Genomic DNA, 26,558 nt, shown 5'->3' on the forward strand with positions numbered 1-26,558 from the left:
CACCCATCCACCCAAACACCCACCCACCCCATAAAACATAATCTGCATTATAATGCGCATTGCAAACCACTTTTACATCAGTGAGTTTTGTATATCTACTAGTACAAGATAAATAATTGATCGGTTTATCGCTCTTATTGTTTTATTTTTCTTATGATGCACCTGCTTAAAATTATCAACTACATGATAACCATCATTAGCCAGTATGTTAACTATTTTTTCATGTTTCATATTTACAAAAACTTTTTGCTCTACAATTGCACATATAATTAATGCTTGACTGCATGTATGCATTACCCTGCTACAGTCTAATGACGCTGTTCGTTTTAAGAAATCAAGGTTTTCTGACTTGGTTACAGTCTGTTGGGAATACCATTAATGTTGTCTAGTAATTCTTCAATCCTAACAAGTTCGGAAGCACGCTCAGTCGAATTTCCATTACTATGCCAATTCAGCACTATGTCTACAATTATTATCTTAATGTACTTCAAATACACTTTAATCACTGAAATAAGCGGAAAATACATCTCGACATCCTTTAATACAATGTTGATCAGTTCCGTGTTTTAAAAGTTATGAATAAAAAATTCTTTAAAAGTCATATTTGTGAATTTTTGTTCACGTGTTTCTAACAATACATGTTATAATGTTTTGCATAAATTTGTTTGTAAATGGTTTATAAAAATTGAGCCAGGTTAAATCGAAATATGAAAAAAGTAAAGATATGGGGTTTTTCCACTCATCTCTGAAATTTTGTATCTTTCTCTAGTTCCACAAGCGACGAAAGTCCATACACTTATGGAAAATGTTGTGCATCTTACCCATTTGTAAGGGACTATCATGGTTAACGAATATGTGAATCACAAAATGTTACTGCATATGCAATATTGGTTATGTATTTGACTGTTTGGTCTGCTCAATTATTTTTTCCCACTATATCCAACCGATTAAATTTAATAAAGGCAAATCTTTGTGTGTGCTTTTGTTATTTATGTAAAAGCATACCGGCAATATAAACAGTAAAGATTATGTCGATAATTCATATGTAGGTGTGGGAATATGTAAATATTTGAAAGTCTAGACATAAACTCATCTAAATTTGAATTTTTATTCCACGGTATTTTTGGGGAAATTAAAAGACAAACAGTTTCGATGTCTGTAAAATAAAACAATGAATGATCATTTCAGTGATTGATTTATTTTTTAAAAATGTGTGGAATATTATTTTTTTAATCATGAATTGTTGGCAATGTGGGTGTATGAATTAGGATTTCAAAATGTCTTTAAACTGGAACACATAATTTTTACAAAAAGGTTTGGTAGTGTCTATATTTGTGCCTCTCTAATATATGAAGTGGATTTCACAGTGTGATTTCTCTCATAGTGTCATCTCGAAAGAATAGGTTATAAAGTTTTCAACGTGCAACAGTTTTAAAACGCTTCTAGAGAAATACTCTTAATATTATGAAGATATTCCTGATATTAAAGAAATATTAAAGAAAACAAGATGTCAGCGGATTTTATTCATCTTTTCTATCTTATCTGAATTGTGGTTTCATATGTTGATTTCTACATAATATTACGTTATATTTTGCATATCAGGCTTCATAGCAATTTAGCTGATGCATATTATTTGTTGCTACTTGTGTAATATATTTCATTAATATATAGATAGCAGTGATTTACCTAATGCTCCCTGTGTAAAAAATTGATACTTCACATTGTAAAATGAATTCTGTAATTTAACTCTCGGACTTTCTCCCGTCAAAACGTCACAAAAGATCACGACACGAATACTAATGCCGCAAACATCGCAGCTTGTCGTATCTTCACAAAAAATGATTTGGCTGCTAATAGTGCTGTTACATTGTCTGAGAAAAGGCCACAAGAACGGTCGGGCAACTTGGTGTATGGTAGCAGAGCAATTCTATCGCTATCTGTACTGTTTAAGTCAGGAAAGTGAGTGATGTCGTCTAAGGCCGGAAGGTTACAATCAGAAAACGGAGCAATTCTCTCGCTCTTGGCTGGTGGCAGTGCTGTTACAATGTCCAATAAAATGCATTTATATATTAAGTTTCCTCTTCCCGATATGCAAGAGCACAGGAGTGTGAGTTATGATATCCATAAAGTTGCAAACAAATTCTACAGAAAACCTGTTTAAACGATTTTTTTTTTACATATTACTATCCATTGCAAAATACTAAATAAATCATACCGTTAAAACAGCATTTGGAATTTTTGGCAATTTTAAGGATCTAGGATCTAACTAACAAACTGAAGCCCTGTATTTTGAATGTAGATTGTCACAGAAAAAATGTGTAAGTTACTGGTGAAAATTAAGTAACAGGAAAAAAGCCAAGAAAATAAAGTCACAGCTTATACATATGTTAAGTTTTTATGGGAAGCATCGGCTGCAAATAAAAAAATGTTTTATCGTTTAATTAATAATGTTTAATACTGAAAGTAGATAATTTTATATCACATTTGTACACATGTATATTTTATCTGAGGAGTTGAAAATTTACTTTTTTAACAAACAAAAAAGTGAAAAAAAAATTCGTGAAATATGAAATTAGAAAACAAAACAGTTTAAAAATAGACATTAAATTGACAAAAAAGCCATTTACAATTGTACTTACTTATAACATGTTTTTAAAAAGGGAAAAGGCACATTTGTTTTTTTTTATATTTATTATTTATTTTTTAAATGACTTTATTGTGACTTTTCTTCCGTTTATCACATTTACGTGTGGGGTAAACTTTCACGTTGTAACTGTGCATGTATGGGTTTTACTACATTTCCAGTTCTTTATAGACAATACTGACTTGCAAGACGCTTTGTTAAAAAAAACTAGAAAGAAAGAAAGAAAAATTCTAAATTTACTTCAAAGAGTTCGTATGTACTAGACAAAAGATCTGCATTTGAAAAGTAAAAATTATTCTATTTTTTTTTCGGTGTTGTATAGAACTCAAAGAAACTATACGAAATGTCTTGCCTCAAGACGTGTGTCAACATAATATGAACTACTACTACTGATTGAAGTAGACTTGACCCTACGAACGGATTTTAGACATGTTCTCTGCAGAGGAAAGAAACAAAAGAATACGAAATGGTTTGTGATTAATAATTTGGCCAAACATTACTTGTGTACGGCGAAATATTGTTAATGGAACGGGTGACACATTTTGGTTAATACCATTTCAATGAAAATTGAAATACAGAAAATCTAAAAACATCAAATTTTAGAAAAAATCATTGTCATTTTCTTATTTTGCAAATGTGTACATACTTTCAGCTTAAAATATCAATAAAGAAATCGGCAAAATAATATGGGACGAGTACGGTTATACATTTTGGTCCGTGCCCTTTTGAAAGCGTCAAATTAAACCGGGAATATTTTATTTAGTATATGTTATTTGTATTATGGACTACTTGTTGAGTTTGTACTACACTTTCCAGAGAATCTCTTTGTTGGGGATGAAACTTTTTTTATACTTCTTGGAGTTCAATCAATTTTGTTTTGGCTATTCACACAATCTATAAATGTGATAACAACAAATATTCTTTTATCATTCTATACAAATAGAAAATTGGCCCACAAAAGGTTTTGTGTTTGGCTAATGTGATTGAACATAGGTATAGATGTCCTGCCTTTACCTATCAGTCATGTTTAATATTATACCATGAGTAGTGTCTATGCCTTCTGGAATCTGTGAAGCCAGCCTCATATCTTGACCTTCATTTACAGCTAAATGGTAAAGGAAAACTATTGACCAAACTATACTACAAATGCGACGACCTTTTATTCTGTATTGTCACATTTCCTTTCTGTGGCAACATCCCTTCAACACCTGTGTATGCAGTTTTCATATTTCAACTCTTACTCTATACCGGAGCTTGCAGTATAACGTAGACTTTTTGTACAACGCTACAGATCTTACAATAAACCTCTGAAACAAGGTTATGTTGCTACAAGATTGAAGTCATCACTACTGAAAATTTATGCTCGTCATCATGAACTCGTGGATCGTTACGTGTATCCATCTGAGCAATGAGAACTGATTTGTTCAAAGTGTTTTAGCCTTTCTTCCTCTTTCGTCTATCGCGGACTTGACTTTTTATGAGCAAATCGGTGAGCGTTTCTAGAGAAGGAGAGGACGCTTACCCTGTCAGGGCAACCGATCCGTGCTCCCAGTTTTTAGTGGAGTATGAGTTGCTCATTTACTTTTGTTGCTTTATACATATTATGTTGGTTATCTTATGTTCTTTGTTGTACATATACTTTATGTGTCTGTTTTCCATGTCTGGTCTTTGTTTTCAGGATGACATCCATTTGGTTTCCACTATAATTATGGTTCCCTTGATTACTCGTTATCAGAATGTATATAATTTATGTACATTTTTTTCACAATTATTAATTATTATCGATAACTTGCACAAACGTTTAATTTTCATTCTCTCTCAGTACATTAAAATAGTGAAAAGCCAACCAGAAAAAGGTTGACTGGCGATGTAAATTAGTATGGTAGTATCCATCTCCTTTATATTCAGAGTGATTCCTAAGAAAAACTTTTTCACCCTTTGCAATATACGCAACAACAGTTCCGGTGACATACTCGTCATCGCGATTTTCCGACCGAAGAAATGTTGCCCCATACACTGTGTTATTAATCAAAAGTTCAGTTGAATGTTCAGCACTCAGCAATCTGATTGCATAAATAAATACATAAAAGCCACTTTCGGGAGCGACGAATATTCCTCTTTTTTATTGTAACCACCACCCGCGTTTGTCTTGACGCCATCAAAAACTAAAATTTGAAGTTTTTCAGGGTTAATCCGTTTAGTCATGGCAACATGAAAGGCCATCGCGCCATTCTTTTTCTCACACGCATGCTCTTCGTGCTCCCCTGTATTGATTGAGACATGCACACAATCAGTAATGGTGAAATTGCATTTATTTGTCCATTCATTTACCGTGTGATATTTTGTTTCATTTTCTTTAACAACATTTCAAGTACCGCGAGCTAAAATTGCTTTTAAGTACACAGTAAATTGGTCACCCCATCCGATTGATAGATATACATGTTACATGTACTTGATGTAATTAAAGCTGTAGATCGTTGCGTACTTTTGCTTTTTTGTTAACTGAATACAATCGTATACTATCATACATTGCCCTTTTGTTGTTTACACCATTCCCAAAATCACTTTAATAGATCATATATTTATTGGTGATTAATATGCCGACTAGATTTTATACTGCGAGTTCAATATGATACCGTGCAAGAGATTTTATCATTATACTATGATTGTACCAAGTTTTGATTCGTGTGCCAACAGTTATTTACTAGACAATAATACCTGCATGTATGACATACATATTTCACTTAAACTGGATGTACATAATTTGATTATTCATTCTCCGCTATCATTCTTTTTTTTCTTGTCGATTTATCAGCTATAATTCACAAAGTGGCAACCTGAAAAAAAAGGATTTAATTTAAGGATATAACTACATTGTTTGTCACCATTTTATTGACAGTAAAATGTCCACATTAAAACGTAATTAAGACAAATATGTTTCACGATTCGCAAACATTTTGTTAAGCTGATTATCATCTTTATTTCTTTTCATTATTTTTAAACATAAATTAGCAGGATGTATATCATTTAATTTCCTATGAGGACTAGAAATGAATATTTTCAAATGTGAAGAGATACTTTTAAAGCATTAAATGATCTTGAAAATTCTTCAGGAAAAAAACCTGACTCTTTGAAAAGTTAGAAGTGCACATCTAAGATTTCGTCTTTTAAGATTCTTGAAACAAATTATAATTACCCTTTTTTACAGCAAGGCAACATACTATCACAACCACCAGTGCTAAAATCCTCATAGTCATCCAAATTACAGTTTATAACGATATTTTCTAAATGTAAATTTAATCACCGGATACGTGGCTTTGTATTAAATTCTTAAGAAACTAATTGAAGGACCTACGTATTGTAAGTATCATATTAGCAACGTGCATATTTAGGTTCCAATTTTTTTTAAAATGTGTTTTAAATTAAGGATACTGACTACAGGTTTCATACGCTTATCTCAAAAAAGTGTAATAATGTCTCCAATCCCCACTTCGGTGGGGATACATATCGCTTTCGCCTTTCCACCGGCCTGTCTGTCTGTCTGTCACACTTTTTATAGCACAAATCATCCAAAACTACTGAACCAAATTTCATGAAACTTTGTAGCTAGTTAGAACATGATATGTATAAACTAGTGATCTATTGAATTTTGGGGAAGATTAATCAAGGGAACCAAGGTTATAGCTGTAATCCAAAGAATATAATCCAGGGACAAAGACCAGACATGGAAAACAAACATACACAACAAAGAACATAGAGTAACTAAAATCATACATACAAAGTAACAAAAGCAAATGAGCAACCCGGACTCCACTAAAAACTGGGAGCATGGACCAGATGCACCGGTAGATAAGCATCTATATAGAGGAATGTAAGATTACAGGATCTGGCTAAACGATCATAATAATTTGCAAATGGTCACCTATAAATCCAGTCTAAGACGAATAAAGAACATAGGTCAGCGAGTAGCGGAACACACTATGCTTCCAATGGAATGCCGACCGTCTGTTTAAAAGCAAGTCCACCACGCTTGACAATACAATAAATAAATAAATGTGTTTTTTGTTGTATCAATTACACTTGTTTGTCTTGACCTCATCAAATATTGAAGTATGTTGTTTTTCATGAATAATACGTTCTGTCCTTTATAAACGCAGGCAATGATTCACCTTTATCTTTGTATTTTTATTCCCACTTTTTGTCCTGTATGAACAGAAACATGAACACACACAAAAAAACCCATAAAATCCCAGAAAAGCCTTAAATTTCCCCAACATTAACAAAGAGGTGGAACAATACGAGGTTGCCTGTGGCGGTGCACATGCTCAAAATTGTCTATATAACCATCGTTTTTGTTAAGTTTTGTAATCATTATTGCCATGTATACTGAAAAAGACGCATAATTTAAAGTAACTGTACAAACTAATCCATGTATTTAAAATACTGGAAAGATGTTATTAACTTTCAGACTTGTTACTTATCAAGGAAATTTTTTTACCCTTTTTCGCCTTGATAAATTCAACAAACAGCAAAACTTGGATCAATTTAAATATCATCATTATAAATAACCTGTTTTTCAATGTATACAGTTCACTTCTGATTCTAAATGCAGATCACTTATGTATAGACTTGTATACATGTACTTGTAAACTTATTTGTTTTAGAATGAGTAATCAAGGGATCCAAGATTCTAGCGGAAATCAAAAGAATGTAATCCAGGGATAAAGACGAGACATAGAAAACAGACACACACAACAAAGAATATTAGATTATTTAATATTTTTTTCAACGATAGGGAGTTTCTCATGCTGATCTCGTCGGGTGGCTTTGCTGCGAGACGAGATGAGTATGAGAAACTCCCGCGAGTTGAAAAAAAAATTTAATAATCTGTTTATCGCCGTTATGATGAATTATAAGATATAAGTTTGTTTTTTTTTTCAGTTTTCTTGACCTAAATATGTAAGCACTGCAAAATTTCCTTTCAGCAGCGACGTGCTACATGACGTTACGTATTACGTATGTTGTGCAGCTGTGATACACATTTAAAAACAAAAATCGGTTTACTATGACAATTGCGTTTAAAATTTATTAAATAATTTTGGGATTTATTCATTTTATCGGGTAAGTTACTGTATTTAATCATTTTCCATTGTAGACTAGAAAATATTGCCACAAATTAGCCATTATTTTATACGCAGTAAACAAACAGATGGTTATTTGGGTCGTCAAATATTCCTATGCTGTTGCTTGTATGTCACGCGAGGACATAGAAACTATCGATAATTTTCATTCTCACTCGACTGGCTTGAGATTGCAAACTATCGTATAGCAAGATCAAAGGGATTTTAAACAAAATAGCGATAACATAAAATAACCAAAATAATACGTACAAAGCAACAGAAGTAAATGACAGACGAATTTTGAGTTATGACAGCAGTTTACATGCAAATACATGCAAATTGGATATAAGATATAGTTGATGACTGTAAGTCCAGGTAGGCTGATAAAAAATCAATGTAATTACTTCCATGGAAGCCCAAAGCAATATCATTGTTTAATTAGATTCACTCACCTTTACATAGAATTAGCCCTAAAGTTAAAGTAGGACTGGGGAAATATTTAATTAAAAGGTTACGATTGCATGGTTAAATTTGGATGGTTCCCTAAAACTTAACAAATATAAGAAAGATACAAATCTAAAATATTCGTTTGTGCATGTTTCAAGTTGTCAATCATTTCCATGTTCAAGATTTAATCCAATTTGCTTTGAAATATTACAAAAAGCTCTCTAGGGATACTGGATCATCACTGAAATATTTATGCAAACAAATTGCTGCGTTTGCTCTCAATTCAAATATTCAGATTCATTGAATATCAAGTAATTTCAACGACTAACTTGCATTGATAAAACTAATCTTAGTACACAAAATCCCGCTATCTAGGACATTGCATTTAGATCTTCGTATTTTGTTTCCTATAAGACAGCTTAATGAATAAGTGAAATTACTTTTTAAAACAGGTTTTAAAACCACAAGTTGAAGAGTGAAATTAAAACGGAAAACATTGTGTATGCAGCATATAAATTAGAATGAATGCAGGACATGATTATTTTGAATAATCATGTCATAATTGGAATGGCTAAGCAAAAGTGCGAATAAGACTTAAAACATCGTTTACACATAAAATTGTAGAACGATAAGAATCTAATTAGTCAATATTTCTGCAAGGAAAATGAAAGGTTTCATTTTTATTAATTTAAAAAAGTACTGTGTTGATATTTCACGAGCTGTATATAAAGATGGACATTTGTTTCTTTTCCTATGCTTTGCGGGAAACTTTCGAGTTTCAAATTTTAAAAATCGGCATATGACAATAATTAGATGCAATCTCACAAACGTTTACTTTTCTATTCGAATTTTTGAAAAGGTTTTCTGGGGCTTGGAGGGAGTTACTAATTTCAGAAGCTTTTTGGAACTCGAGACTGTCTTTGCCCAGTGAAAAGAAACTAGAGAAGAAAAAAAAAAACAAAACAAAAACAAAATAAAAACAAAAAATAAAAACTAAACAAAATTGTAGCAAAGCTCTTTAGATTACAAATACTTCAAAGTATTAGATATACTTATCTTTTTCTTGTTGGAAATTTAAAAAAAAATATTACTTATTAAATAACCCATTTCAATGTGTAAGATACAAACAAGAAACTTAACGAATTGTTTGATTGCATTTCACAACACAGTTTTATTGACGCACCGAGAACTGAAAATGGAAATCAATGACATGTTAATATCATATCCAATCCAATTATATATATATATATTCCCAACGATGTTAGAACCGTCAAATTTGCGATGCAAATTTTTGGTCGTTCCCTCAGCGGGACTCGAACTCGTACCGCTGTGACATCTATGGCAACACCGCCTGCACAAAGTCTAGCGCCCTAGACCACTCGGCCAACTATGCTATAAAAATATAGCTTTCATTAATTCATCATTAATTTGATCCTCTACCTCTACCCTACATAATAACACCTAGATGAACTATGCCGTACTTCCATACATCTTGCACTAAGTTAAAATCCTAGAATAATCCTACGATGAGGAATGACCCGGCCAGCGAAAGCTATATCTTTATAAATTTTTCAGACCCTTCTATAAGTTTCTATTATCTTCCCTGTATCAATTTGATCCGATAGAGCAGTGTAGCGAATAGAGCAGCTTCCCTTTTTTCTGCTCTACAGAGTAATTTATGTCAAGTGATTTACAGGTGATTGATGACAAAATTTTCGTGACATTTACTTTAAATGAAGATTGGAATAAACACAAACCTTTGAGTAAATTTAAAATAATGCGCATTGCTTAATGCATTTCAAAAATCATGGAGGTTCCTGCCTGGATACTCAATTAACATCAAAAGTATGTGTTGTTGGTATCATGAACTAAACAGAAATATATTTTTGTTTCTTCAATAAATCGTCATTTTGTTTTGTTCTGTTTTTGTTTCATTTTTTTTTTATTTCGGGGGGGGGGGGGAGTATTTGTATCATTAAAATTTGTTTGCTTTTTATATTTGTTATGGTTATAAAACATTAAAACAAACATCTACCCTTCCTGAATGTTCAAAACAACTTTTGTTAGAATTTATGTTGCACAGCGTATAAACATAGATATTAAGAAATTAACATCTTATCGCCAAGAACCCAATATTGTTATTGTAACTAGAGCTCGAACGAATCCTTTGAGAATTCAGAGAAGCCAGAAAAAAATTAAAAGAATGGAAATCATGCAGTCTATCAGGAATTCAAAGAAATGTCATCTCTAGAATGAGATGTAACTGATATAAATAAGAATACCTAGAAATGCAGGGTTAGGATCGAAACAGACTTCCAGATTTAATTATCTCATATGGTTCCTCATAGTTTTTTCATTTATCTGTTTTCTCTAGGTACAAAAATAACTTTATTTTGATACTTGCTTCAATAAAGATATATGTCTTCGATGTAAACGGATCTGACAAGTAAAAAGCTAAAAACTGGTGCATTTGGAAAACAAAACTAATCCTTTTTTTTTTTTGATAGATTTGAATTTATTTTGAGCATACCCCAGCATCAGAACTATATGAACTGAAAACATATCTTAAGACATGGTTAACAAAAAGGATAACTGTTGATTACAATACTTGTTATGTCTTCAGTTCGTCATGGTAAATATTTAAAACTTATCACTCAGCAATAATTTTTGTCATATCATAGCACATACAAATTAAAATCGGATGCTTCTGTTGTTATATTTTTATTAAACGTAAATTCAGTGCATTAATTGTGTGTATTATTGAGAAGGAAAAAATACTGTATGGTTAAAGCGAAACATGATAAGACGTTCATCCGGCATCATTTAGCTCTCCTAACCAGAAGTGATTCTAGATCTTGATTCTATATTTAGATATTATCATGCCATCACATTAACATAATTTTCAAGGTTCCTGATCTCCCTGTCACTCACTATAGACTTGAAACACACCATTCAATATGAGTTTTAAAGTATCAACCCTCCGATCAATGATTTCGCACCAAGCGAAGCTTTGTCGTTCTCTGGTGCATTTAGAATACTATGACACCAAAAACGTTATATTGGCATCTCAAATCTGTCTCCTATTGCATTCGAATTTACATCAACCAAATGTTCAATTTGAAGGATTGATTGCGCTCAAGAGGCAAATGTTTTGCGTTTGTCGTTGATAACGTTCATTTAAAGCCACTTAGACTCGTCATTTCGTTTTAATTCCCTTCTGCCATTAAATTAATAGTACACGAAATGGGGATACGTGTGCTTTCAACACATTTGTTGAGCTTAATCCGGTCAAATGATTGTTAACATGTTTATGTGAATTGGATAACTACAATTTTATATATTAGTTTTTTTACCAATTAAACATTGAACAGTCTACAATACTGTAAAATAGTATCGACTTCTCTTTTACAGTCAGAATTTACAACAATATTTTCATATTAATATTTCATTTTAAATTAATTCTTTTCAGAGCTGTAAACACTATTTTAACTATCGTGTAATTAAAAAAAGATATTACGAATGTTGTCTAAACCAGAATTTAATTTGACACGGGAAGGTCGGCAATTCTTTGATAGTCTCTATCAGTCCAGTCTGGGGAGAAATTTGTCATGGATCATTTCAAACAGTGCTCCTACAATTAATGATGACTAAGTCATCAGATCAAATGATTTCTTGAAAAGAGTGTGTAATTCCTAATGCTATATAAATAGTGATACTATCTGTTTTTTTCTTTCTGGATTTTCAATCAACAGTGAGTGTTACCAACAATAATAGTACATTATGTACGTCATTTCAATTGACTAACTGGAAGAAAAGTAGATTCAAAAAGCAATATTACTCTATGTTCTATTATAACCGCAAGTCTAACCTGGTTGTGACATCCCATTATTAATCTATATCAGAAATGCCCATTAGCAAATTTCATAATTGTGTTTGTTTTTGAGTCAGCCTAAGTATATAGAAATATCAACCTACTACGATAATTTGAATGGTCTCAATAAAAAAAAACATGCTTTTGTTGATGTTCTACAGGTGTAGACCGTCATGGCGTGTTCTTTATGAGAAAAAGAGTAATTACAAAATTACCAAACTTATAAACTTTAGGCTATAGTAATAGAGTCAGTCCAATAGGAAAGTCCGAATAAAAAATTGTAATATCAAGGCAAAAATCAGAAAGTCCAATGATAGCAATCTGTAATCGCTACATAGTATACCATTTTTCATATAAAGCGTCTGAAAGAGTTACTTTAGATTTATCATTGAAGACGTCGATGCCAAGGGTACAACTAAGGTAGACAATTGTTGGTAATTTCCACTCTTAGTTTAATAAAGACCTTATTTAGTATTACAAAGAATATAGAATAGAGCAGTGTTTTGATTCCATTTATGTATGTTTAAAACTAGAAGTCCAGAAAATTGGAATGTGATTTAAATAACAAAAAAATGATTTTTTTATTACTTCTCTTATTCAAACCTATATGCATTCATGCAAGATTAAATTCTGTTGGTATAGATGAATGCATTTGTCTTCATTTGGCATTGAAGATTAATAGCTTTTGTCGTTTACTAATTTCTGACATTCAGCATGGAAAGACGCCATGATTTAGGTTATAAAAGCAAAAGTTATCAGCCTTCATGAAAATCAGATTGGCCATCATATATAAGGCATTGGGTACTTATGTTTGTTTGGCTTATAATCACTAAATGCATGATTTAGTAAACACTACCTTCCACTCATTAAATAACATGTCCCTCATTTAAATAAAAGATAATGAATAGCTCCAATAGCTACAATACAATTCTAAAGAGTGTTTGAGAGAAATGAGAGAAATTACTTTGTTAAAATGAAGTTACATGTTTGTACCATCACACATGTACATTACCATTAAACTAGTTTAAATACAAGAAATCATCCAAAAATGTGAATTCAAAGCAGCAAGCTTAGACTATAAATGAGAATGATACGTCAAATAAAAGAATGCAACAGATCAATATAAAATTTTGGTAATAGAACGAACGAAGTTGGAAAGTATCAGAAATACATCAATTTACAACATCAGTGCAAAATATATATGTATGCAACAAAATGAAGCTAAGCATGAATACATTAAGCACTTTCATACTATGAAATACGCAAACTTGATTAGGGCCATTGTTTGAATTCTTATTATTTTTTAAATTATGGGAATAAAATACTTCTGATTAAATTGCGCTTACAGAGTTAATAATTTCAATATTAAAGTAGGAAATTCCAACATTGTTGTCCATAATTCCAACATTAAAGTCGGAATTTCCACCTCTAAAGTCTACAAAATAAAAATAAAAACAGTAGGCTTAAATATCGTATGTATTTTACATTCAAGTGCCAATATGAACAATTATGATTGGCCCAGAACATTCTCATGCCAATGAATGCAGCTAAAAATCTGGTAAATAAATGAACATTTGAAGTAATGCATTTGATACTTTATTTTCTCGCTTTTTGTGTTTAAAGCAAAGAAATTGAATTTCAGAAAAAGAAAAAGAGAAAGACATCCTTCCACCCAAAACCAAAAAAAAAAGCCAAAAAAAAAAACAAAACAAAACAAAACAAAAAAAAACATTACAATGATTGTGTTGGAGTTATTTCATAATCTGTAGTCGAATGGGTAACATTACAAAATAAAGCCCATGGGCTTGGAAATTGGTCGGAAAATTAAACCCTCAGTTGGTTAAACTTTCAAACTTTTTATGCTAATATAAACAGTATTTGAACTTGCTGCCTTGTTTATTGTTTTTTTTTCTCGGTTGAAAGTTTCTACGATCAGTTTCTACGACCTATACTTATTTATACCTATACTTACAACCTATTTTTCATCATCTAGTCACACCTTTGTACCATTTCTTACTTGTTTGGACGTGACAGTGAAAAGATCAAACACCTATTCAAACTTTCATTATTTTATTCGTTTATAATTAACATAATTAGATAGCTTTGTATACTAGTATTTCATATTTCGTATAAGAGAAAAGGATTTGTTCATGGCTATTTTTCTGATTCTTTAATTTTTATTTAACTTTAATCCTAGCCATGAAAAGTGAAAATTAGGTTTAATATTAAAGTCTACAAATGTGATCAGGCATTGAGTCTAGTTCGACGAAGGTTCCTTATGAAATTGTTCTCTGGTGTGTCAGGAACCGAATAATTTTCCGGTGTAAATCCGAGGGATTTTATTATGGTTGAAGGTGCTCATGTCTGTATGAACTTCTTATTCCTCTGTATTACATGTAACTTGCTTATCTATATTCTGCTAATTAATATATTTCTACAGATGCAATACTAAGAGACTAAAACTTTACAAGCTACGTGTCATTATTGTAAAACAAAGATTCAATTGCTTGAAAGGACATTGTATCTCCATCAAACCGCCCAGCAAAAACCTGGATCAAGAAAATAAAAAAAGTGGCTAATCAAGGATTTACTTATTCTCATCTCAGCCTGTAAATCATATAAAACCTTGGCAAAAAAGGCAGAATATTTGGTTTGCAAATCTCTCGAAACATGAGGTATTTTGTAATTAAATTTTTACTCGAGTTACTTATATATGAAATGATAACAAAATTACATAGAAATTCGACCGTATTCAATCTTGTTTAGTGTTTTTGATTGATGAAATCGACCTCAATATTTCTCTAGGTTTATACTTTTGTTGGGACTAGCACCTTTCTAAAGAATATATATTTCAATATAGGTTTTAACGCGAGTTAAAGCCTACTGAAAGAGTTATCAAGGGAAACAAGATTCTAGCGGAAATCAGAAGAATGTAATCCAATCCAGGGACAACGATCAGACATGGAAAACAGACAAACACAACAAAGAACATAAAATAACTAAAATAATACATACAAAGTCACAAAAAATAATGACCAGGTGCGTCGGTAGGGTAAGCGTCCTCTGACACAAAAAGTAAAAAGTTTAGGAATATGAATCGGTATTGAATTGTCTTTGAAATATGGGGGAATTTCGTTGGTTCCGCTGTTGTGATGGAGGATGTTAGCAAAATTAATTGCATCTATACCTTTGTTGTCAAACGGTAGTGAACGAAATGATCGTTTTTCTTCATCTTGACTTTTACACAAACTGGTTTAAAGAGTATCCAATATCCAAAATGATCTGTATACTTATTAGGTATGTTGAGAAATAGGAATGTCAAGACTTGTTTTGTAAAGGGAGTGTAGTAGAATGAGAAATATAGAATAGAGTTTAGTTCGGGTGTGATGACGTCCAAGGGTTTTTTTATAAGAATAAGAATAAGACTATCTATGGAGACATCAAAAGTGACGTTTAGTATCGATGGCCATGACTCCTTTTCCGTCTTGGATTTTTGTCAAATAAATTCATCATATTTATGTTATTGTTATATTGGCTTGAAAGGTTTTCTATACTTTTGATGTTGTCATTGCACCCGTAAGGTATTGCAGTACCGAGTCTGCGTATCCAGTTTTCTTCTCTTATCCTACGATAATTTTTACTTAGGAAAGGACTGTTCATTGGATGGTAAAAAGATCAGTTCAATATAATGTAGCTACTGGTATATTTAAAGTGCCATGTAAGATGTGTTAGTAGTTAATTATTTAGTGACTAAGACAGTTTGTGTGTGTGTGTTACGCCAGGTGTTTGATACTTATGTTAATTATTGCTTGACATAATTAAATAATAATAAAAGTACGAAACAGCAAAAGGGAATAAAGGATTTACTTGTATAATAAAATAGTGTTTGACCTGTTTAGAAGATAATCAATCACATCCTTGAGACACTGAAAATTTCATTTTAAACAATCAAAAAAAGTTAAAATAAGAACATGCCAGTATTTCAACTTGATATTATTCACCGTTTTTTTCACAAAGCAGGGGGTATAAGATATTAAGTAGAGAAAGAGCGAAAAACCTCATTGACTTTGACAACAATTACTCAAGGTCTGATGTTTGGATCTTTGTTCGACAATGTTTTTGTCTAATTGGAGGATAAGAGGTTCCAGTAGACCATTGAAATGCTTATGGGAACAATTTTCAATTATTCAGTTTTTCTGTAGTTTGTCCAGAGATGAAAAAATGAAAACAAAAGTTCACGCTAAGTCACTAAATAGCGCAAACGTCAAATAATGCATTCGACATTATCGTTACGCCAAAAAAAGAGGTGTACCAGTCTTTGAAATTCTATGATATACTCAATAGCTTAAATATGATAAGAATAAAAAGTTAAGAGACAACGAACCAAGTAAGGATGGCTTTACAAGTTGGTCAGGAAACATGCCAATAAAACGATAAAAAAAACTTGTCTAGATTGACTAAAGATATAGATCATCTTTACCGTTGTGGACAAAGATATCGATTAGTTACAGTGATTATTATGCGTGAAAATATTTGATTCCTAATTTAGTCATATCAGATCAAGACTTGATTTTATTTGACATTTCTGAAGACAGATGATTTACTCTAACTATTTTTTTACGAACAGTAAATGTCACAATTATATCTGTATGTAGTTGAAAAACAAGTAAATATTTTCAGCGTAATTTTTATTAAACCAACGATTTACTTCCTTTTTTTATGTTTTTTTTGAGATATTTAGAAGAAGTCACTCACAAATTTTAAGTTTTGATGTTTTGCGTTCTCTAAATTACTATCATGCTCAAACTGTTTTAAGCAAAACAAGATCTGACAATTTATCCCATCACTTTCATTTTTCTACATGCACCATTTATCTAATTTTTGACGGGTCTAGAAACGATTTTCCGGTTTCATTTTCATCATTCACGTTGTTGTTGAAACATTAGAATAAGTTTTGGAATTGATCTGACAATGATAATATAACACGAGCTCTGTTATTCGAGTCGCGCAATGGTACAAAAGTATTCGAAGAATATGCAATTATCCCCAATTCTTGTTACGGCGCAAATTTTATTACTTTCTTTGTCTTGTGTGATTTGTTCTCCCTATGTTTTACTTTAAATGTTCTTCGCTACACAGACTTTTCCTTAGTTGAAGCTTTAGTTTTTTATTTTTTGTTCCATACGTTCTAAACATCGTATATTATGTGTTAACAAAAACATAATGAAGAAAGTATCGAACATACATTTTTATCTTTCAGTTTGATCTGAGGATACAAAATGTGCCGATTTTGAGTTATTATGGTAAATTCCGCCTACTCGTTTAATTCAGGCGTTTTTTTCGCACTTGTGATCGTATTTTTGTTATTCGCACTTTCCAATAATCCTCGTATTATTTTCTATTCATTTGATATCGTGATTTTGGTGTAGTTTCTTCAGTGACAATATCTAGAATTTAACTTATTATATGAGTTTACATCTTCTGAATCAAGTGTAAAACTAGTTAATTTCATTTGAATGAATATTTTATTCACTTTCAATGTACCAACTTCATTTTCACCGTTCGTACCTTCGGTATGCTACACCTCATTATGGAATACAGAAGAATGCAAGCTTTACAATTCCATAAAAATGGTAGTTGAACGCCAAGCTCTCGCATCATTTATAAGTTGTAATATGAAAAGTCCATACGCAGGTGCTGAAGTAATGTTGCCAGAAATAAAAGAAAAGTCGGTAACACAGAATGAAAAGTCATCGTATTTGTCGTATAGTCAGTAGTTTTCCTGTACCATCGATCTCTAAGATTAGATCAAAATATTAGGCTGACTAAAATCCCCAAAACAAAGATGTTTAACGATAATACGACATCTATATAACGGAAACTGTGATTAAAGGATCTAGCTGAACGATGTGTATCTTTTGGATCAGATCAGCTTTAAAGTCAGCATCATAAGTGTGGAGGAATAATTCAGCAAATAGAGGAGCACAATTTGTTCCCATTTGGAATGTCGACCGCTTGTTGAGAAATGTGTTTTAACTGAGTATGGTTAATAGAAGTATAAAGGGTAAAAAAATCATGGAATGGTATTCATATTATATTTACTCTAAATCTGAGAAAGGATCAAACTGTAGTATAGAATTCCAAACGTTGAATAGTGCCCCCTCAAACGTATGGCTTTATACCTATAGAATTGAGTAAGGAAATACAATTAATATACTTCTACATACAGCTTTCGTGAATGCTGTTATATAATGTGAAGATTGGGCTGTCACTTCTTGGCTTTATTCCTTCATTTATATTCATAGGGTGACAGGTGAAACAAAGATGCCTGATATTTCCTAGTTTCATGTTTAATTGTCGAATTGTGATAATTTTCAGACGATCAAACTATAGAACTGACAGATTGAGAACCTCTGCGTTGTTTGAAGTATATATGGGAATGTTTTATACCATAGTCCGCCTTTTTGTAGAAGCGTAATAAACGAAACCTTTATATGAAATCAATCGTATGGATTCGGTTAAAGTCACCATAAAAGATATGTCACTGATAATTCTATTATTGTCTATCAATTTTATTAATGGAAGAAGTTAATATCAAATGTTACGATTGCCATGGTGTCGCTTTGATGAAGTGTTTCGTGGTGTGGAATATAATTAACGGTGTTTATTCATGGGTGGTATAGTAGACTTCTATTATAACGGCGGTAAAAAAAAGTTTAGGGGTATGAACTAGTCACCTTGTTCTGTCTTCGTTCGTTCGTTCATTCGTTGATGTACTTTATGTGCAATACCTTCAAACCATTGTGAAAATTCTAGAATAAATCTTTTGGGCCATAAAAAGAGCATTTTTAAAACTACAGTTTTGTTTTATTTACTAATTAGACTTTAAGTAGCAATTTGTAAAAATCATGCAAATTCTGTAATATATGACATTTTTATTTCTGTAATTATTTGCTTTATTATTCATTCCAGCCAAGAATAGTATCTTGCTTGATTCTTATCTGGAGTGCTAATTAAATCATTGCTGTGATATCAACATTTTGTAAAAAAAAACAAAAAAACACCGGATATTTTTTTACAATCAACAGTGGAAAACACTTTACTTTCAGTAACAACTCAAGAGAGTTTCAGACAGTGTAATCATTTTTCGATTAATGAATACACCACGAATATTACTAGTCCCAAACATCTCAAGAACGTAAAAAAAGTTTTTATGAAAGTAAACGAAAGAATACAATTAAATATATATATATGTATTAAATACTTGAAATCACCTGAACGAAACCGTTCCCCAAAGACATTTTTACAGACCTATAAGTTAATAAATGTAGATGTGTACATTAGAAACATATATCCGCCCGTTTGCCAAAAAAAAAGTGCAGCGTTGTCACGGAAACCAGGGTATGGTCTAAACGTAGGACACGAAGTCACCTGAGTATTCGTCCTTGAAAAATTTTGTTTCCATCTTAGAAAAACAAATATTTTTTTTTAACAAAAATAGTATTAAAAGAAAACAAAATTATTTGAGTTTATTATTGGTTTATAAAAAAAGGTTGCTAACATTTAAGAATAAACTGGATTAAAATTCAAAACTATATCCCGATAAAAATAGCCTAGTAGAGGTAAAACAGATTAATGCCTTTGGCTAATACGTGCTTAAAGTGAACAATTGAATGATTACTATTTTTTAGGTCTAACAACCAATGTTTAAAGGGGGAAAAAGCCTTCTTTTCATTTAAAAAACAACCGAAAAATAGGCAATTTCCAGATTTTTAACTTTGCAATGACACGGTTTAGTTTATTTGTTATTTCACATTTGTGATAATTTTTTAACAAGAATCATCGTGCACAAAATGCATTACAGACATATATATTAAGATAAATCATCATATATTTCATCTGTAATTTTTTTCAGAATTTTTTACGCTGAAAATAATGTTTCCAACAAAGTATGCCTGATTCTTAGAAATACACACGCCAATGTAAACCAACTCCTGAATTAAAGGTTTCTTTACCAATATTATTTATCGCTTAACTTTAATCACTTAAATTTAATTATATCAACTAAAAATTTTAAAACTCACCCACAGGTCCCGCTTTTTCTTTGGTTTTAAAGAATTTCTAATCAATTCGACAATTTTAAAAACTATTTAGGAGATTTAAAAAGCTGAGAAAACATGCATAATTACCAGTTTCCAATCAAAAGCATCGCAATGGATACTGAATAATGGGTAAAAACGCATATGGGTATGAATAACTTATGTTGAAATCCCGTAATAAGTGAATTTTTTTTGTAGCCATCTATTGAAGTAAAAAAAAACACTTTTCTCTATAAATGATTATTAAGCATCTGAATGGTAACCAGTGTCTTTCTTACTTGATAATTTTCACCACATACAGTTCAAACACTTTTATTACACGAGTTAATCCATTTATTTTTTATGTGACATACTCATAAAATAGGACATCCACGAAAGGAGTTAGTCTTCTTGACTGGTCAACATCATTATTAATTTTTTACGTCTATGTACTGGATTCCTCCACAAGAATCCATACAAACAACGTTTCATAGCTGGATCTGCAAAATGTACCACCAAACCTCTTTCAAAACTTTTAACTTCTATACTCACAACTGTCAAAGAGGGTCTGTAGTCCTACCACAACACGTGTTACTCCCGTAGTGGTATTAATTCAATGTTGATCCTCAAAAATTCGAAAGATCTTTTGGAGACAATCAGTTCAAGACTATTATCTAAATATGATAGCATTAAATCCTATGATTTTTCAACACTGTATACTTCTATTCCCAATACTCAGTTAAAATCCAGACTTAAAAACATTATACATCTTTGTTTTTTCCAAAAAAGATGGTACACCTAGATACAAATATATAGTTCTTGGTAGAGATTCCTCATACTTTGTAAGAAATAATTCCAAATCATCTTCCAAATATACAGAGGAAGATATTTACAAAATCCTGGAATTTTTAATCGACAACATATTTGTCCAGTGTGGTGGACGTGTTTTTCAACAAACGGTCGGCATTCCAATGGGAACAAATTGTGCTCCTTTACTTGCTGACCTATTCATTCATTCTTATGAGGCTGACTTTATAGCTGATCTGATCCGAAAGAAAGAAAGAATATCGTTGGGCTAGATCCTTTAATCTCAATTTCCGCTACATAGATGATGTATTTTCTTTAAACAATCCTAATTTCGGGTATTTGATACATCGCATCTACCCCAAAGAACTTGAGATAAAGGATACTACAGACACTGTGAAGTCAGTGTCATATCTTGACCTACACTTGACTTTTTATGAGCAACTCGGTCGGCGGGTGTTTCTAGAAAAGCAGAGGACGCTTACCCTACCGGTGCACCCGGACCATGCTTCCAGTTTTTAGTGGAGTCCGAGTTGCTAATTTGCTTTTGTTACTTTGTATATGTATGATTTTAGTTACTTTATGTTCTTTATTGTGTATGTCTGTTCTCCATGTCTGGTCTTTGTCTCTGGATTACATTCTTTTGATTACCGCTATAACCTTGGTTCCCTTGATTACTCTTTCACTCTTTTTAGAGCATACCTCAAAATAAGAAAAAAAATACACATTCAAAAATTAACAACGCATGAATGTATGTAAAATAACAATCCATTATCAAAATTAATCGCAAAATGGTTATTACATATTAATTTATCTACACAAAGTATTGAGTCATAAGTTATTTGTGACCTAACCCGTAGCCTTCTAAATCGCATAATCTTAGGATAAGACAGGTTTCGTTTTAGAATATGTAGTTATCCTGTTAAGAGACAAAACCTTGAAGACAATTTGTGTAGGTTTCTGTGTTAATAATATTAATATATTAAGAACAAGAACTAGTAAACATGTTTCCGACTTCTGATATGCATACAAAATTTTAGTCCAATAGAAGCAATTAAGTTTCTTATAATAAAATAAATGATAAAAAAATAATATTCATCAGATCTTTGATTTTTTAATTATATAAATGGTTTCCATCATAAAGAAACAAATTGACAAACATAATTTGCATTTTTAGCAAAGTCAAAAAAGACTAAACGATAAGGATATCATTATGATTAAATACATCAACCTTATAACGAGAATACGTATGGTGTCAAAGAGACAACAACTCAACCGTGTCAAAGCATCATTATACACAAGTACAGCGAAAGAGTTGCCCGTATTTACTCATGTTATATATATAAAAAAAAATAAACTAAATATGAAAACGAAACAAGACATACAGAAGCCAGAAATTCCTGATTTGGGACAGCGTAAACAATTCGGCGGGGTTAAAGTTTTTAGGCATGACATCAACTTTCCCCCATTAAAATCTTGCAACTGTGAAAAAATATTACACAAGTATACAGACTTAAAAATCAGTTCAAAAGGTCTGAGTCCCTCGCTACAACAAAAATAATGAAGCTGAATATAAACTACACAAATGTACAAACTAAGGCGTACAAGCAATTAATTGACATGCCAGCTCCAGACCAGTTTAAAAAGTTATATCTCTATCGTATATAAAATCAAACCCAATTATTACCATGCGGGATAGAGTATCACGGTACATCATATCATAAGTCATGCAATAAGGACACAACCCATGTCATGCCAAAAAACTGTTTTGAATATAGTGTCTTAATTTCTATGTAAAGACCCTATAAGCGAATCAATGATAAAACCAAAAATACTATCCTTAACGATTTGACGACAATATCATAAATATATCCCTTACGAATGCGTCTATTCAAGTGTTTAGTTAAATTATTGGGTGAGTAACGAGCTTTCCGTGCTTTATGTAGAATATTTCCGTGAGACAAAGGATGGGAGATACCTACACGTATCAACCCTTTTCATGTACATCTGTATTTGTATCGGTTGAAAAAAAATAGTGAATATTTTAACCAGTTTGTGATATCGAAAACCTTGATGTAGTAATAACTCGGTTATATAAAGATTCCTTTCGTTAAAATCCGAAACAGTGTGACAAGTACGAGCAAATCAAACCAATTATGACATGTAAACACCACATTATGATGACAAAGGGACGTCACCATCTAAAAATGGATAGTTGACAATAAGGAATGAAAAACCATTCTTTTTATCGTAAACATGCATGTAATTAATAATTTCACAAATTGAAGTTCAGAAGATAAAAAGTGAAATCCTATTAATCGTAAGAATATTATCTATATCAAACAACATTTCCATGCTTTTTGTTTACAATAAAAGTATTTGAAACAAAAAGAAACTAAAAAGCTGTCTATCAAGACACACACAAAACAAATAAAAAAAAATAAGGTCGAGAAATACTTATTTTGTATACCTTTTTATCGGGGCATCATTTAAAAATACAACTTCAAAAAATGTAAGCATTGAATTGCATTAACCATAACACAATGAAGACCAATAATCCAATTATAGTAACTGAACTTTAAAATGGAAAAAAATGTTGCTTTTTAACATGTAAGATTTACTTTAGTAATAAGTATTTCCTAGGCTATTTCATATTGGTTCAGCAAATTTAGTTTCAACTGCATATGATTATAAGTGATAATGTGTCGTAACAAGTCAACATATGTTTAAGTTGATTTTACTCAATACAAGTTAACTGGAAAATCCTATAAATCAAGCTGAAGCCTGAGACAGATTACCTGTTCCGTACTACCTTACATAGTACACGATGTACTACCATACATCGTGTACTAAGTTACAACCCTAGATTAATCCTTCGAGGAGGAATGACCCGGACAGCGAAAGCTATATTTTTATACAGCCTAACTGGCCGAGTGGTCTAGGGCGCTGGAGCAGTGTAGCGATGCGAGGTTGCAAATTTGGAAATCAAATTTAGTCGCTCTCTCAGCGGGATTCGAACACCTTCTCTTCTGTGGCATCTATGGCAACAAAGCCTGCAATAAGTCCAACGCTCAAAACCACAAAATGTATATATGTATAGATTAGTTCGGAGAAGTCTAACAAACATTTTAGATAACATATTCAATGTAAGAAGAAAACACTTGTTCTCGGGATCTTTTTTTTTTGCAAATCAATGGCTTTTTATTTCAGTTTTATTAAATAATTAGTGCCATTAATTGTAACTTTAAAATATATATATATATTTCATTCAATAAGCGGTCCTTGGTTTCCCAGTGAAACGGAAGTTTTTTTTTTAACTTTTCTCGATATCATCAGTATGCATGAAACGGGAAAAACTAATTTCCTGAAACTGTAATGAGCTATTTATCGTTGAACAAGACTACAAATTATCTAAGATAAGGTTGCTAACTAAGATGTTTCAAGATAATTATCACCGAAAAAAAATATGTTATAGATTTTGGTTGTATTTGCCCATAACATAATTTTATAACGTGATTTTTCAAATCAAAAATTGCAAATAACGTTAAAAGAATTGATTTCTTGTACAAAAACTGAATATGACCACTAATTATAAATAATTTGTTATACAATAACCATGTAAAAATAAAGAAAATATAAAATAGAGAAAAACGAAATCTAAAGGTACAGATAAAAACCCATTTGACCAAAACAAAATGTAAAAAACATTTAAAGATATGTGATTGCAAACGATGAAGATGGATCGACTTGGTGCTAAAGTGCCGAAGTTATAATTAAGGACACGTTGTTAACTTAACATTGATATATCTGATATAACAATTGTTCTTTTACCTTTTTGTTTGGTTTTAACAAATAATATTGTAAAATAATGAAAATTCCATGCGATTTAGTGATCGCATTGCGATGTATTTGTTTACTTCAACGAAGATTCTATTACTTTTGTTTTCTGTACTATCAAAGTTTTGTTCTTCTTACAGGTATTTTAGTGGTACGTCTATTAAAGTGGTTGCAGCAAATGCTTTCTCGTCTTTTCAACAGATGACTGTTATGTGAGTATGAATATTATTTTTTCGAGCACCTGTTCTTCTATAATCTTGTTCTATAAATTTGTCCTTATGTTTGTGTCCAGACTTTTCAATTTTAAATCATATTTAATACTACTAATTGTTTTGCATTATTAGCTCACCTAGACTAAAAGGCCATGCGAGCTTTTGACATCGTCGTCGTCGTCTGTCGTTCGTCGTTAACTATTTAAAAATCTTCTCCTTTTAAACAGCTGAATAGAATTTGATAAAACTTGGCATGTCTACTCCCAAAATTGTATTCGTTATAGACTCTCACAAAAAAAACATGGTTGTATACTAAAAATAGAATATAAGGGTATCACCAAATATTTTTGTTTATATCTCAAAACAAAAACCATAACAGGTAGAAGAAATCGCGACATATTGGGCTCTTTGTCTCGAAGAAGAGATATATCTTGCCTGAAAATTCCAAGATTATTGCTTTACGACTTTGGAGTTATTGCCCTTTTTTGCTAATCTTACCTTTTTAGCAGTTTTTGCCTATTGTGTAGAAAAAGAAAGCAGATTGATGATAAATGTAACTTGATCAAATTTGAGTTATGTCATTTGAAAGAGTAATCAAGGGAACCAAGGTAATAGCGGTAATCAAAAGAATGTAATCCAGGAACAAAGACCAGACATGGAAAACAGACATACACAGCAAAGAACATAAAGTAACTAAAATCATACATACAAAGTAACAAAAGCAAATGAGCAACTCGGACTCCACTAAAGTGTCATTTTTTGTCATGTTTTATCATTTATTACTTATTATTTAGAAACGAAAGCAGATTGATGATTAATGTTAATTGATAAAATGTTCAGTATTTCAATATCTGTTTTTTGGTGCAAATTTCAGAAAAATATGTTGACCCTTCTAGGAGTATGACCATTGAAGGTGTTTATTGACCATTTTTTCCAGTTGTTGCCAGTTGTTAAGAAAACAATACCAGATAGATGATTAATGTAGATTATAAAAAATATCAAATTTGAACAAATTTAGGGAAAATTCGTTGATTGCATATTTTAAAGATTTTTTTTCACTGTTAGCCTGTTATTCAGTAACATGAGTTGAATGATGATTCCGTGCAAATTTGGTCAAAGGTATTGACCATTTTTAGTTTTTGCATGTCTTCAATGTTTAAAGCTATCAAACCAGGAGAACTAGTCACGCTCTTAAGAGCCTCTTATTAGTGATTGATATACGTTTTCAGATTGATGTATATGAATTGTATGGATAGCCAAAGTACTTAGATCAAAATTAAAATTGTATTGGACTATATTATTGTTTGCTCTTTTATAGATACACTGCTAGCATCTCATTACAGTTTATTGTTTAAAAAATAGTTTCTAATCCGCCATGGAGCATGGTTTGTACAGAATCTGTATTTTTTCCAGATATTTTAGAGATACCGACAAGGCGCCCTGTTTGCTAGAAACTTTGAAACCATCATGCTTCGACGGTTTACTTAATCTTAAAATAATGTAAGTTTTGGTGTAATAATGTTTGTCTGCATTAAGAGTGGCAGA

The 26,558-nt window shown here is 31.6% G+C and overlaps 1 protein-coding gene across 2 annotated transcripts in view; it reads left to right on the forward strand.

Moving 5' to 3' along the window:
* LOC148624127 (follicle-stimulating hormone receptor-like) overlaps positions 1-26,558 on the forward strand; it is a 40,304-nt gene that overhangs the window by 4,041 nt on the left and 9,705 nt on the right. The window contains exons 1-3 of one of the 2 annotated variants that reach the window (XM_088566650.1): positions 7,657-7,765; positions 24,942-25,013; positions 26,427-26,513. In XM_088566650.1, coding sequence (XP_088422776.1) covers positions 25,003-25,013; positions 26,427-26,513 — 98 coding nt within the window. In that variant the 5' untranslated portion in view covers positions 7,657-7,765; positions 24,942-25,002. Of the gene's footprint in view, positions 1-7,656; positions 7,766-24,941; positions 25,014-26,426; positions 26,514-26,558 lie in introns of those variants that run through there. The other variant, XM_088566649.1, reaches the window with a different exon arrangement.

This window comes from Perna viridis, chromosome 2 (genome assembly GCF_037379345.1).
Source record: "Perna viridis isolate PV_CMFRI_1.1 ecotype Kerala chromosome 2, ASM3737934v1, whole genome shotgun sequence".
NCBI lineage: Eukaryota > Metazoa > Mollusca > Bivalvia > Mytilida > Mytilidae > Perna > Perna viridis.